This window comes from Cryptotermes secundus, unplaced genomic scaffold (assembly GCF_002891405.2).
Source record: "Cryptotermes secundus unplaced genomic scaffold, Csec_1.0 scaffold312, whole genome shotgun sequence".
In the NCBI taxonomy this organism is placed as follows: domain Eukaryota; kingdom Metazoa; phylum Arthropoda; class Insecta; order Blattodea; family Kalotermitidae; genus Cryptotermes; species Cryptotermes secundus.
Genome location: NW_019727091.1, coordinates 420,845 through 436,102, shown reverse-complemented (window position 1 = coordinate 436,102; position 15,258 = coordinate 420,845). Strand labels below are relative to the sequence as shown.

The 15,258-nt window shown below is 36.0% G+C and overlaps 1 protein-coding gene and 1 long non-coding RNA gene across 3 annotated transcripts in view; one reads left to right on the top strand and one right to left on the bottom strand.

The window, feature by feature from the left end:
- The window catches only part of LOC117282302, a 4,733-nt gene extending 3,005 nt beyond the window's left edge, over positions 1 to 1,728 (top strand). Inside the window, exon 2 of the long non-coding RNA XR_004513017.1 lies at positions 1,506 to 1,728. This is a non-coding gene — a long non-coding RNA (uncharacterized LOC117282302). The remainder of the gene's footprint in view (positions 1 to 1,505) is intronic.
- Positions 1,729 to 2,054: 326 nt separating this feature from the next.
- LOC111864361 (zinc finger HIT domain-containing protein 2) lies at positions 2,055 to 15,239 on the bottom strand. 2 transcript variants are annotated; one of them, XM_023851567.2, is made up of 7 exons: positions 15,090 to 15,239; positions 13,177 to 13,397; positions 12,080 to 12,260; positions 10,546 to 10,660; positions 7,912 to 8,121; positions 6,453 to 6,615; positions 2,055 to 2,920 (listed from the first exon to the last, which is right to left on the bottom strand). In XM_023851567.2, exons 1-7 carry the CDS (start codon positions 15,146 to 15,148, stop codon positions 2,736 to 2,738), a joined length of 1,134 nt encoding a protein of 377 aa, XP_023707335.1. In that variant the 5' UTR covers positions 15,149 to 15,239; the 3' UTR covers positions 2,055 to 2,735. The 2 variants fall into 2 exon arrangements, with proteins under 2 accessions (XP_023707335.1, XP_023707336.1); XM_023851568.2 differs by lacking the exon at positions 15,090 to 15,239 and adding an exon at positions 14,477 to 14,900.
- Positions 15,240 to 15,258: the final 19 nt, after the last annotated feature.

Here is a 15,258-nt window from a genome sequence, read left to right as displayed (position 1 = left end):
TGACGTAGTGAGGGGCGACGTAGCGATGTGGTATCCTGAACAATTTTAATATTTTTAACGTTTGACAATGTATATGATACATACATATTTTAGTTATTTTAATGTGTGAACATGGCATGCAATGAACTGGTTTGACGTGGACAAGTAAGCACCTGAAGATGGCATTATTATGCCGAAACATGTAGTGCGAGGGAGAGAAGGAGATAAATGAATGTATGCACTGCAAGACGGATTAAATAAATCATGGACTTAAATCAGTGCAACAGAACACTAAAATATAACATCAATGGTATATGTTTGTTAATATCTGTTTGCCTGATGATCGCCTTTAGTGGCTGAAACGTGTAGCGAAACTATAGCTGAGCGCTGAACTCGATTTTTTCTGTTGTGTTGCGACGGTTCAATAAAGTTGTATACTGTAACACAGCAGGATGCACGAAATGAAAATTATTGAAAAGCTTGTTATATTGCAAGAGCAATCAGACCTTTCTTATCTTTACATTCCCTAAAGATAATCAATCATGCTTATTTTCATTCAGTTATAAAGATTAATTTTCTGGGGAACTTCTTCCCACAGTACGAATATTTTCAAGCTCCAGAAGCGAATGGTTAGAATACTAATGGAAGCAAGACCCAGTTAAATATACTACCTCTACCATCTCCATACATACTCTTCTTGGCTCTGTTTATGGTTACCAATAAATCATTGTTTAGACAAAATTCTGAAATTCATAATTTTAATACCAGGAATAATTCTATTTTTCCAAGTAATGACTCACTTGACTGTTTCATAAAAGTTCCGCCTATGCTGGTGTTAAGGTAGATAACCATCTTCCAGCTGACATTAAGGACTTGGCATGTGATATTAAAAGCTTTAAAGAAGTATTTGCATGAGCATTCTTTTTATACTGTGGGAGAATTTTTATGCATAAAACTAGATGAGTGTTTTTTATTGTAATACTAACATCGTGTCAGTATTTACAGTGTTCTGTTCTATGAATTTTTTATGCATAAAACTAGATATATTTCTGATGGTAACAGCAACATCATTGTATCAGTATTTACAGTGTTATATTATGTTTATATTTTCAACAACATCTCTTAATGATTGCATGTCTTATTTATCATTATTTACTGATATTGTACTGTCTTGTATATTTGACTTTTCTATATCCAATGGTTGTACAAGTATGGATCAACAGAATAAATTAAAATTAATTAATGTATAAATCAATGACACATTTTGAACTACATTATCGTTTAATTTCTCAAGTAGTGCAGTAAGTGTTCTGTAGGTAATTTGTTGATGCAGAGGCATGGCACTGAATCGGTACTCATACACTGGGCATTATATCAGATAATTCAGAATTAAGTTTAATGACAATTTCTGGAGATCCCTAATGGTTTTCGTAGAGCATGAAGATAAGGTTTGAGGTTGCATTTTGAGGTTCTTCTCTTATTCTTTATTATCTTTTTTCGTCTATCTCTTTGCTTAACTGTTTCAGACATGGTCTGATTAGGTGATACTTGAAGATCCTGGATAGTGTCTTCATTAGTTTATTTTACACTCAGAGAAAATCTGACTTTGTAAGAACACAACTGGACTCTTTCTGGAGATGCTTGTTTAGTTGCTTCTGCTAGCCAGTGTACGTCTCCTCAATCCGCAACCTGAGGACGTGCCATACATGGTGACAAAGGACCCAGCTAATGTGGTTCTTCTGAGTCACCTATTAATTATACAATCAGAAGTGTTTCAAACAAATGTTGTACAAAAGAATGAAACACATGTCCATGGTTTATGCTGACCGTCTTACAGTGTATACACTTTTTCACCTTAATCTTCACTTCCACACTACATGTTTCAGCACTGACATGCATAAAGACACCTGAAGATGGCACATTAGTGCTGAAACATGTAGTGTGGAAGTGAAGAATAAGGTGAAAAAGTGTATACACTGTAAGACGGTCAGCATAAACCATGGACATGAATCAGTGTAACAGGACGCTAAAATATAAGAATGAAACACATTTCCATTTTTGGTGCTTTTTTTTTCCATAAGTTGTATATCTTTTGAGATAACTGAACAAATCACATGCTGTGCATACATCTCTGAATTTCTATATTCAGCAGTCGCCAGTCTCCAAGTCACACGCAAACCTGAAAAATTTGTGTTTTCAATTATCCATGCGTCTTTTCCCTCTTATTAGTGCAGACAGTCAGCAGTATATTGTATATGAATCCAAGCACAGAAGAGGTTGGCCTAGGGGTAATGCTCTAGACTTGTATCTACTAGGTGCTCAGAGAAGACTGGCTAGCCTAACTAAGGCTTTTAGCAGTTTTGCTCAATGCTTGCAGACAAGTAGTAGGATTGAACCTCAATCAGACTATGGCCACTTCCAATTTATCATTCATCTATCATCCTACCATAAGATGTTATAGAGTCTCAGTACTGCAATTTTTGTTAAATAACTCACCATAAAAAATGAAAGTAGGCAGGTCAGTAAGGCAGTAACACCTGATATCCTGACTGCAATTTTCATAATTATTCAACATTCGATGCTATACTTTCTTAGATACTGACAATGTTGTAAAATAAACCACTAAGCATACACACACTTTCCATTTCAGCTACTGGAAAATTACACTCAGAATCATAAGACCATTTTATAAAGTATAAATACTATTACTGTTAGTCTTCTTTGATATAATATTTGCAGTTGCAAAAGACATCCTCTTAGAAATTCAATTCCACTTGAAGTTTTTGACAACAGATTTCACTAGCATGATCTTGAGACCATGACAGGTAGTATTCCAGTTTTTTAATGATGAGCCGTAATTTGTCTTTCTGAACAAGTGAAGTTGACAAATTGTCACTAAATCTCTTGGTAAATTCTCCGCTCTTCTTTACACCATTAGGATCTGCAACAGCAACAACAATAATAATAATTACAGTAATGATTCAAGTTATTTACATATTTATGCACTAACTCAACTGCAAATACGTATTACCAAGTCAGCATGAATAAAAACCTGTGAATATACAAATAGCAGCAGATGTACATCCAGCTGAAACACTATAACTGGAGAAGCAACTAAACATGGAAAAGTAACATATGTTCTGAACATGAATCTAAATTCCAAATGCTTATAGTACAGAAGAACAAGATTTAGGGCCATTATAGATATTCATTAAAAACAAAACATCTTTACAGCAGTGCCTGGTATGCAGTGTCTGAAGATTTAATCTTTCTAATAAATTTACTTAATGATATTGAATATGCTGAAGAAATATGTTGCAGCAGAAGGCTACATACTTTGTAAGTGCTCAAATTTATTAGTAACTATAAGAGAGTTCACGCAACAGATGCATATTCAAACTTTGATCTGACCAAAGCAAAGTACAGCATTAGTAAGTTGTCTTGGGAAAGATATGGAAGTATTTACTTAATAATTTGCAAAGTTATATTTATTTAGATTGTTTATGTACTGTATGTAACCTACATGTGTAAAACTGTAATCTAACTCAGTAAATGTCTATGGTCTGCTATATTTGACCTACATGTTACACTTACAGACCCTGAAATTGCAGTATTGTTGTGCCTGTTTTCATAAAAGTTATTGTGTTGTGTTGTAATACACAGTATTCTAGGTTGTTTATTTGTACGAGGGTCATACTGAAAGTCATGAGCAACAATTTTTTGTAAAGTAACATGCTTTATTATTGATAAACCAAAAACACCACCTCAATCTACAGACCTTTCTTTATTTTTTCACATAATCGCCACTTCTTTGTACACATTTCTCCCAGTGTTCTGGGAGTTTGAAAATTCCCCTTCTGTAAAATTCCGTTCCAGCCATCTGAAGATACTGACGCACTGCTTTCTGAATTGCCTTCCTTGTCTCAAAACGTTGTCCATGCAGCTGATCCTTCACAAATCCAAAAAGATGGTAGTTGGAGGGTGCCAGATCAGGGCTATAGGAGGGGTGTGGCAGAACTTCCCACTCCATCTTTGCAATTGCTTCCAATGTGAGGCAAGCGTTGTCATGCAGGATGATGATGTTTTGTCCCAGACTTTATCATGTAATGTGCACAATGGAGCTTGTGCAGTGTCTGGACATAATGAGCAGCGTTGATGGTTTGCCCAGGTTCCAGGAATTCGGCCAGAATAAACACCTCTGCATCCAAAAAGACGGTGCCCATCACCTTTGCAGCTGATGGCACTGTCTTTGCCTTCTTTTTTGATGGAGAATGCAAATGGTGCCATTTTGTTTCAGGCTCGAAATGGTGAAACCACCTTTCGTCACCTGTCACAATACAGAGCAAAAAATCATCGCCTTTGTGTCGATATCTCTGCTGCAGTTCTGAGGTAATGGCTTTTCGCTGACCTTTGTGGTCTTCGGTCAATAACCGGAGGACCCAACGAGCACAAACTTTCCTATAGCACAACCTTTCAATCATCTCCTGTACTGCACTGTGCTCTATTCCAAATTTTCAGGCTATTGTGTCAACAGTCACACGCCTGTCATCTTGAATGCTTTCATCCACTCTTTCCTTGCTGCGTTCAGTTGAGGCTGTTCGAGGACGACCGCTCCAAGGCTCATCTTCGATGCTGGTGTTCCCATCTTTAAAATGTTTCACCCATCTTCGAACACTGCTCGCACCCATGCACACACTTCCATAAGCACGCTGAAGTCTGGTGAATTTCTGCAGCAAGGATTTCCTCTTTCACAAGAAATTCAATGACAGCACGCTGGCGAAACGACATATCATTGGCCATTTTGTTAGGAGTGATACTGGTTACGTGATGCAAGCTATTGACGTCACAAGACACTCAAGGTTAACACAACAGCTGGTTCCACCTACCACTGTACTCTCTTTCATCTGCACGCAAAAAAAAGTTGCTCATGACTTTCGGAACGACCTAAGTATTTGTGTGTATTGATGTTTAATGAATCTGGATTGTAAATTACTGGAATCTTAAGTGTATTACTGATTTCACAGTGAAGTTCATCAAAAAGTGATTCTGAGTAAAGTGGTTCACAGAAGTGGTTTTTACAGAACTAGAATGTAACTAATGGAATTATTAGTTAAGTAATTTGTTTACTGTCACTCATTTGGCTGATATACAAATGAAGTGCATAGGAACGGAGACCAACTTTAACTACTGACAGTCAAATCTATACAGTGAGTGACCCTAAAATAATTTGTTCTAATTGTGGTTTTGAAGTCGAATTAACAGCATTTAGCAAATGAGAAATATATTTTTAATATTCATAGCTAAAATTATGTATAGTACTAATCATCTTTTTTAGTAAATGTGGAGCTTCTTGTAGGTGGGTCACCAAGGGCCTGATTTGTACAGACTGTGGCTACTGCTTTCACTTAAACTGGGCAAGCACCAGCCCCAGTGCACCAAACAGGAGCATGCCATTGTACTGTATGTATCCCATGTAATTACCAGAAGCATGTGAATGAACAGATGGGGAGAATCAGGCAGCTAGGGACAAAATTGTAAGCTGAAAGCAGGAAATGTCAGCAGTAACTTCATGAAGTAGGATAATTGAGGAAACAGAAAAAAACAAAAAAAAATTCAAACTCCCAGGCCTGTAGGTTCTCTGCAAAAGATGCATTGGAAGTTGGTCAGCAAACCACAGTTCTGTTGAAGCATAAAGGCAGGAAACTAGAATCATTCAAAGTGAAGACAGAAAAATAAAAGAAAGATTTTATTACTGGGAAGCAGTCATGATAGGGAAATTGACCCCATGCTTCAAGAAAAAACTAAATTTGAAATACATAGTATTTTGAAGCAAAGGTTGTTGAGGAAATAAGGAAGCTTGATAAAGGCATTACCAAGCAAGATCATATTATTATAACGGGAGGGCCAGGAAACAGCCTGGAGAGAAACCATCATTATTAAATTGAAAATGATCGGAACTTCACTGCAGAGAGGACATCAAACACCATTACAGGGTTTGTCAACCTCTTTGAGAGGCATCACAGTGTATGGCTTGATTGGACCCCAGTGAAGCATGATACATCTCACGTTGATGTTACTGACACATCTATTGTGAGGGACAATTATGCTATGCACATCCTGAACCTAAACTCTTGAGGCAAGAAAAGGCTCATGCAACTTATGGCTGAGGGTTGTTTGTTGTCATGCATCAGGTATAAGCAGTATTGCTGTTATAACCCATGCTATATCAATCCTTTGGCATTCTAAAATGCATCATACCTATGGAATGTCCTTTTGCCCTTATTATAGAAATTACAGATGTGTCACTGTACGTACAAATCACTAATTTTCAAATAAGCTAAATTTTATAATTATCAAGTAAAAAAGTGGATAATATGAATTACAGATTCCAAGATTATTGTTGTGTCAGTTCTTATGCTTAAAAACCATACAGTCCAACTGATTCTTCTACCTATCACTAAATTCTTAATCACCTGTGTTTTTAGAATGTCTGGCTTCTGACAGTAATTGGTAAATATCTGAAAGAGATGCCTGTAAATAGAAACTGTAGTTGCTGTCTTCTGGTCCAGCCAAAATACACTCAATATCATTCTTCATGCAGATGACACAATGATGTGATGCCCCCATCCATGTACACTGAAGCAGAAAAAAAAGTGTTTATTGTGTGTATCACATATATACAAGCAGGTGAGATGAATTTCAGACTTTACCATTTCATAAATATGTGCCACTTTACGTATGTTGTGGCAGGTTTCCATTCACGAATGTTCAGTGGTATTTATACTTTTATGATGACACAGAATGCAACTGTGATAATTAAAATAATGTGCTACAAGCATAAGAACACATCACCTCCAGTGTACGATGTGGTAGGGAAGAGAATTTCCTTTATAATTCTCATCGGTTGGGGCATGCGGTAGCATAGTGGGTTGAGGCACTATGCTACCAGCCAGTTGGTCGTGGGATCAAATCCCGATGAGGTCATTGGATTTTTTTCAATTTACCTAATCCTCCCAGTCGCATTATGGCCATGGGGTCAACTCAGCCTCTAACAGAAATAAGTACCAGGAATATTCTTGGAATGTTCCTGGGAGTAAAGGGCCAGCTGGTGCATATGGCTGACAGCTTTACTGCCATCTATGAGCTCACTGTATAGAAAATGTGGGAACCTCAACATCTCACAACCCTATGGGCCTCCATGCCCTGGTACAGGGATAGCTATACTTTTACTTTACTTTTTACTCTCATCAGTCTCCATGTTCATTTTATCACAGCAATACTACTTTATTTTGAATGCAGTTCTAACCACTTGCATGTACATAAATTTCCAATTAATTTATGTTTTCAAATATAAATAATTTTACAGAACTATTAGGCTTATTTTGGACTCTATCCATCCTCTGGTATATAGAAGACAAAAAAATAACTTTAGTAATACAAAGCAGAGTTTCAACACCACCAGAGCATCCTACTGGATATGAACCTGAACATGTTCCATCCTACTTCCTACTTGGACTTTCAAGTGACTGCTTTCCAAGAAGCTTCCTAGCCTGCATTCTGTATGCATTTCTTTCATCCCTCACCCAAGCTACATACAGTTTTATGAAATAGTTGCCATCAGCCTAATTTACATTCTGTATGAAGTCCTTCAATGTAGAAAAAAAAACTGAATGGCAAAAAGAGAACACACAAGAAGGAATGGGGACTGTATCAGTCACTTGAAAGCTGAATCATCATACCACTGAACATTCTGAATTGAGAAAGAACACAGATATCATACTTTTTCAACTACAATGTAAAACGTGTATTTTAATTGATTGTGAAAAAATAAAATGCCCAATAAAGTATTACTTGGTTTATTTGTGGCAACCCAAAAATTCATAACATTTTGTGATTACCAAATTATCTGAAAACAAGTGGCAATTCACTCACATTAATTGCTTCATGTGCCACAGCTTCAACCGCTATCACAGCCGAGTTATAGGTGTGGTTGAGGCTGAGGTTTGCAGAGAGGTTCACAAGAATGCTGCAAGCTTCTGCAGGCATATTATGATGTTCACCGTTTAAGAACCGCACTGTGTAACAGTAAGCACCTAACACATTCAGAATGTTGTACTTCACACAGGGTGCTGGAGGAGTTTTCTGTGGTGAGAAATAACCACTATCAAATATTTAAATTACTGATACTTATGCATAAGTTTATAGATCAGAATTCAGTGAAAAAATAATATATTAGTCACTAATTTATTTTGTAACTATGCTAAGCTTTTCAAATTCATAATGCAAATATCTGCTTTTGCTAGGAATTCCGATATGTCACAGCATTTCTTGATTAATCATTACAACTACTTCTGAGGAAATACCAACAGATCATGACTAGATTGCTGTGGCATTTCTAATTATCTTAGAGAAGTAGGATGGAGTAATATGGACTGGAATAATCTGGTACAGGATAGGGACTGATGGAGGGCTCCTGCAAACATGGTAATAAACTTTTGGGTTCCATAAAATGTTGGGAATTGCCTGAGTGGCTGGCAGCTTCTCAATAAGCTCCATGGAGTTAGTTAACGGCATTGCTGCTGGCATGAACATCTGGGAAAACATGGCTGCCTCCTCAACTCTGAAGTAGATGCATAGCATAGGTAATGGAAGAAGTGGGGAATTTTACTAACAGTGACAGCATTAGCAATCCAATTTTAGGTTTCATTACAGAGCAAAGAAAAGAATGCCTTATATGAAGGTCATGCCTATGCATATGCATATTACCTAGCATCACTACATAAGCTGTTGGGATAGTTTTTTTTTTATTTGACAATGGAGACATTCATGGAAGCTGTCAGCCAGTTGCTAATTTTATCCATACTGATCCATAACAAAGCCTACTTCACATAAGGTCATAAATGAATATTTTTTGGGTGTATCAAACCATTAATACCATTTTGGTGAAATTACATGAGATTAGCTGCCAGTGTTGATTTTTCGCCTTGCTAGCCATAAATGGACTTTTCCAGGTATCCCATACCAATTTCACAGATTTTGTTGTAATTCAGTACTGTGTATTAATATGCTGTTGAAATATGAAGTCTGCTCATTTTGTCTGTGTTTTGTTTTTCTCCAGTCACATATAAATTGACTGCAAAAAATACTGTTGGGAGTTGTGTGCTACATTATGGAATACACTCTTTCCAGTCTTGTTAATGTTTTGAATGTATCAGACTTCAGAAGGTTGCTGCACCACATAAATACCCAACAAAGAAAGAGTTAATATATGTTTTACAAGGGTGTCCAATTATCAAAGACGTTTGCGCCAAAAAACTCTAGTATGTGCTCTGATCCATTTACATTTTATCATATTGCCTCTTATTTGTCTTCAGATTTCTACAAAATATTGCTGGTGGATGTCACCTTTTTTTTTATTGCTAGTGGGATGGAACTAAGTCCCTTGTACTGCGGCCACTTCTGGCCTATTGTACCAGCCCTAGGTGATAGGTGAGGATGATTGGCAGGGGAAACCAAAATACTCAAAGAAAACCTGCCCCACCGCCACTTTGTCCATCACAAATCCCACTTGACCAGACCCGGGATCGAACCTGGGCCGCCGCGGTGGGAAGCCAGCGACTAACCGCTTAAGCTATGGCACAGCCCTTGGATGTCGCTTCATCTCCCTTCTGATTTCCGGTGAAGACTGCACCACTCTTATGTGATCTGCATTGATTAACAGTACCAATGAAAACCTCAGTTTACTAACAATTTATCATTAATAAACTAATTAATAAAAAAATAACTTGTAACTAGAACAATATTTTATGAAAACTACTCAATAATTTGTTAGTAAATAAGTAAAAAAAATCATATTGTCTAAACTAGTAAATGTTGATTCAAGCCACTTGCCAATTAGGCAACACAAGCCTGTGTAAGAACAAAAGAAACCTGAAATGAAATATGCAGAAAATGTTCATACAGCTATCACAATTTAACTGATTGATCACTAATTCAACGATTATTCACGACAGCCACAATTTCAGTTTGTATTTTGGAGACTTGAAATTATGTGTAAATTCAGTGGCTATTGCAGCTATGAACTGGCATATTCACAATTGCCCTCTCTCTCTATTAGCTCCTTTCTATAGGCCTGAAAAGTCCTGGAATGAAACATGTGTACGAAGACTTACTGTTGTGAGATATGACCTTTATAGTGATTAGGAGAGAGGTCTACATCTGAGAGCATGCATGACACCGTGCAGAATTCTGGATGTTATGTGAGTTATACCTACACTATATTATGTTACTGTGATGCAATTTGGACATTTAAAGTAATATGTGCCACAGTTCCAATAGCGTGAATGGTCAGCAGTAAAGTAACAGTCTTGGGTATGTAAACAGGAATTTACAAAGTGCACCCTATAACCTCACAACAAGATAAGTGTTAAGGTTAAAATCATATAAAACCAAGTGTTCATCCCATGGAACCAGAAGGAACTATATTCTACTTAATATAATCACAAACTGAATTAAGAATTGGATATTCAATATGTTTTATTAAAATCCATTTAGTTAAAAATTTACCGAAATTTTAAAAAAAGGAGGCACATTCTTATTTACTGTTGGGCAATTTGCTTCATAAGCAGGATGTAAAGTATCTTGTTCCATCTTCAAATCCTGAACCAGAATCTTCTGTTTCCTGGAACAAAAGAATATATATGAAATAGGCTATTAGGATTCTGTATAGTTGCATACATAATTCATAACTTTGCTACCATTTAATTTAGTATACAGCCAGTTCTGGTTTTGTATTAATATTCTGTCATATGCCTGCATGGATATATTGTACATCATCCAAGAATGCAAGCTATATTTCATAATAGCAACAATCATGTTTTAAAAATTAATTCAATTTAGCACTACTGACCAAATGTACATTCCAGGGGACTCAGAAATGTGGAACTGAATAAGTTACTTTCTGTTTTGAAGTTAAGGGAAAGTGATCTTTAAAAATGAAAATTGTATTGTTGTTTGGTCAAAGCTTAAGTATATACATCTGTCACCTGGAATGACCTTACTGTGGCAGATTTTAATGAACTGGAAAATATACCGAGAAAGTATTTTACATTTATGCTAAATTCAATTTATTCAGTCAGATTTTCCTCATAATTACTATTTAATTTTCAATCATTTAAACTTCAGAATAGTTTATTCCATAATGCTTTACTTTTTGTAGCATTTGAGTTTCTTACAGCGGTGGTTATGAAGAGTTCTGTCTTCTGGCATACAACACTGTGCAGTCTGTTGAAAGTCAATCGTTTGCTGCCTGCTTCATGCTGGTTTTTGGCTTGGCTTATTCTGCAACCCTAAAGATAGAGGGGATGTGATCCTCCAGAACTACATGGTATTATATGCCAGAAGGAAAACCCTTGCTTTATTGCTCATGGTTTCCATGGACCTAGTAAGCAGATTAAGAACTCGTCTATTTTTAATGTGAATAATGTTTCAAGACTTAGTCCTTCATCAAGGTGCATCACAGCTGCAAACAGCATCTGAAAATTTCTGGACATTTTTAATAAACTCGCTGTTTCCCTTGAGAGTACCTTTTCCATTTTCAACTGTATTTAGTTTATAGTTTGTGTTAACATATTAATATGTTATTTTGTTTTACTTTTAGTATTTAATTCTCTTTTTTATACATTTATAGTGCTCACCTGTTGTTTGCAAGCATGCAAATAAAGGAACTTAATATTTGTTGTCATGATCATTGTCATCCTTTGGATTTTCCCATCTGCACATTTTCCCCATTCTTGTACCTCATATTTGTCAATTATTTTGCTCCCCCATCTTCAAATTCATTCCTTCTGTCACTATTTTGAGAATTTCTTTAACCATTGTGAATATTTTCAAGTTGATATCCACTGAGTCAGTTATTCTGGCCATATTTATTCCCTGTCCTAGTCTTCTTATGTCCATACCACTGCACCATATTATGTAATCATTATATTAGTTGGTATGTAAATCTGGAAGTACAGTCTGTTAATTTTAGTAGTTATTTTCAGTTTTGTGATTACAATGTTGGCAAGCTTTAGAATGTTATGAATGTTTAATATTTAACCTGTAAAGCCACCATGGTTCCCACAGAGCTACAAGCTGACTGGCATCTCCACTTTGTAGGAGATTTTCAAATTCCTGTCTTTCTGCCAGTGTCAGTTTTTCCCAAATCGAATCAGCATCATCTAGATCCACATTTCTCAAACGTTCATGCAAGTCTGGTATACTGTCACCATCATCTGAATCTGCAGATAGAGGTAGATATGTTAGAAAACACCTGATTATCACTAACTGAAGGAATGTTCAGGAGCACAACCATTTTGCATAGCCTTACATGAAGGTACACAGCAGCATAGTTGGTTGAAACATTATGCTACAAGCCAGAAGGTCATGAGTTCAAGTCCTGATGAGGTGGATATTTTCAATTTACCTCATCCCTCCAGCCACACCATGCCCCTGGGATCACCTCAGCCCCTAATAGAAATGAGTATCAGGAATCTTCCTGGGAGGTAAAGGGCAGCTGGCACGTAAGGTTGACAACCTTACCACCATCTGTGAGCCAAATGTCTAGACAAAATGTGGGAACCTCAACATCTCACAACCCTATGAGCCTTCATGGCATGCTACAGGGATAGCTGTACCTTAACTTACATGAAATATACATCGTAGGCAAGAACTGAAGCTTTTTAAGGATAATCTTCATCTAGAACTATATGAAGTTAGCATATTTTCATTTTTTCAGCACAAAAAATAATATGCAGAATTTCATGCATTTTATACATTTATAATATCTTACTGTTCCAAATTGATCATGGCTATATCAAAAAACAAATTCTATGGACACTTCATATGTGGGTTGCAGGGGTCACCTTCCATATCTGCATTATAAGCTGCCCATATGTGTGAAATTGACATTTATGGTATGTAATCGTATTGGGGGATATAATCTCCATGATGATGTATCTGAATCTGCAGTATATCGAGGGTCTACTGTATATCATTCCCACAGGCGCTATTCAGTAAATTTCTTTTTGTAATGAAAATGATCCAAATAAAACTTGTGTTACTCAAGTCTGTTTCTTTTCACAAAAGAAGACCAAAAACCCTCAATCACCATTTTAAGTTATCCAACTAAAACAATTACCAAAAGTACACACTTACCAATATCACTATTATCTTCATTTTCTTGTAATCTCTGCAAAATTTCATTCATCTTTCTTCCAGAATGAGAATCTGTTTCTCGAGATTTCACCTCTTCAATCACACAGTCTCGATAAAATGCCTCAGAACAGTTAACATGAAGTTCTGACTGGTAGCAAGGCAGTGAACAATACAAAATGTTGCATCGTGGACAAATATATATGCCCTTTGTCTTTAAACATCTGAAATGGAGCACATAAGAGAGGTTTGATCTTTAATCTCTTTTGATATAATTTACAATTAATTAAGTTACTTTGGATTTGCAAAACTTCGTCAAAAACAGTACTTCCTAGCCTTCTCTAATTCATTCATGGTCTAGTTACAACAGTGATTTTTCCAAGGAGAAGTAGCATAATCTGTCTCAAAATGTACAATAAAAAATTCTACAAATTTATTTGTTATTACCATGTCTGAAATGGTTATTCATAATATGTGTACTAAAGCTGAAAATACCATGAGTACAATGTACAGTTACAATTAAAAATTATGAGGACATATGAAGTACCTTAATAATTTACTGTCTGGTTGGTATAATGGAAAGAGAAGCAATCTTACCGAGAAACAATCACCCCTGACTTATCTACTGAAACCTCTGTACAAAGCAACATATTATTTTTCACCAAATACATCACACAAGAAGGATCATGACCTATGTCTTCCTCAACTACTCTACACTGCATCTACAAGTCTACACTATTCCAAATTTCCCCATGGAGAATATAATGAGACAGGCAAATTGAAAGAACCTGTAGTAGAATTAGCTGTTAACTTGCATATAATTAATAAGACTATCTAAAATACTTGATATGAATGTAAGAAGAATGCTGTATTATAGTTTGATTTATCCCCTTTTGGCATATGGAATCAATGTATGGGGACAGAGTGCAAAGACACTAACTAGACAAATATTTAATAACAGTAAACCATCAGTACCAGGTTGTAACTTCTATAACAAATTGCCTAACAACATTAGACAAATAGGTAACAACAACGACCAGTTTAAGAAGGAACTGAAGAACTTGCTTATTACAAGATGGTATAATTCAACATATTATCTCAATGAAGAATTCTCTAATATTGGCCAATGACAAGTCAATGTATAGAAAGGCTATATTTCTAATAAGTTTATACCATAATCATTAATATATTTTGATAATACAGATGAACATGTCATATATCAGTGTATTTTTACCTACAAAATAAAATAAAAAATGAATGATTCTGATCAGGAGTTACATGCCTAATTTGTATGTTGGGGTACCTGGTTGATTTCTCTGCTGGGTTGCTAATCATTCTGATCATATGCACCTTTCTGTCTTTCTGTGGTCACAATGGGCAAATTATAGAATAGTATCTTGAAATGAACACAGACATTTATTGTTGTGACCTGTTCCATTCATTAGAATGATCTATGTTAGGGCTAGTACAAGTAAGCAAAACCAAGATCAAAGCCCATGGACTGAAGCTGTTTACTGTATGGAATGAATATACACATGGTGTTACCATGGGATTCATGACTTGACACTTGTTTAGTCATTTATGCATTATCAGTCACGTTGGATGATCCAGAGAAGGCTAAATGACACTGTATTAATTAATATATTAAAATCCCACGAAAACACACTACATCTGTATTTCAAAAGTTTGAGGTAATGTTTAGGAACAATTACGGTACAGTTCACTCTGAAAACCAAATGAGCCTACGAAATAAACAATTAGGCTTAAATGTTGCCTGATTTAAAATTAAAGCTAGCGGTAGTTACCATTGCCCTATAAAGGGTTAAAGCACTTCGTATAACTTCAAAATTAATTTTGTATTACAAAATACAGCAAGTAAAAGACAGTGTACTAACTACCATTACAAATGTACTGACATTTTGCATGAAGTAGAATCTGAATAACTGCTACCCCCTGGAACGTCTGATTCTGCCATTTTAGTTTACGCAAATGATTTGAGGTTAAACACTCTTCCTGCTCTTACTCCTCCCCGACCTTCGTTCACGACCTTCACGACTTTGACCACTTTGACTATTGTTTGCACCA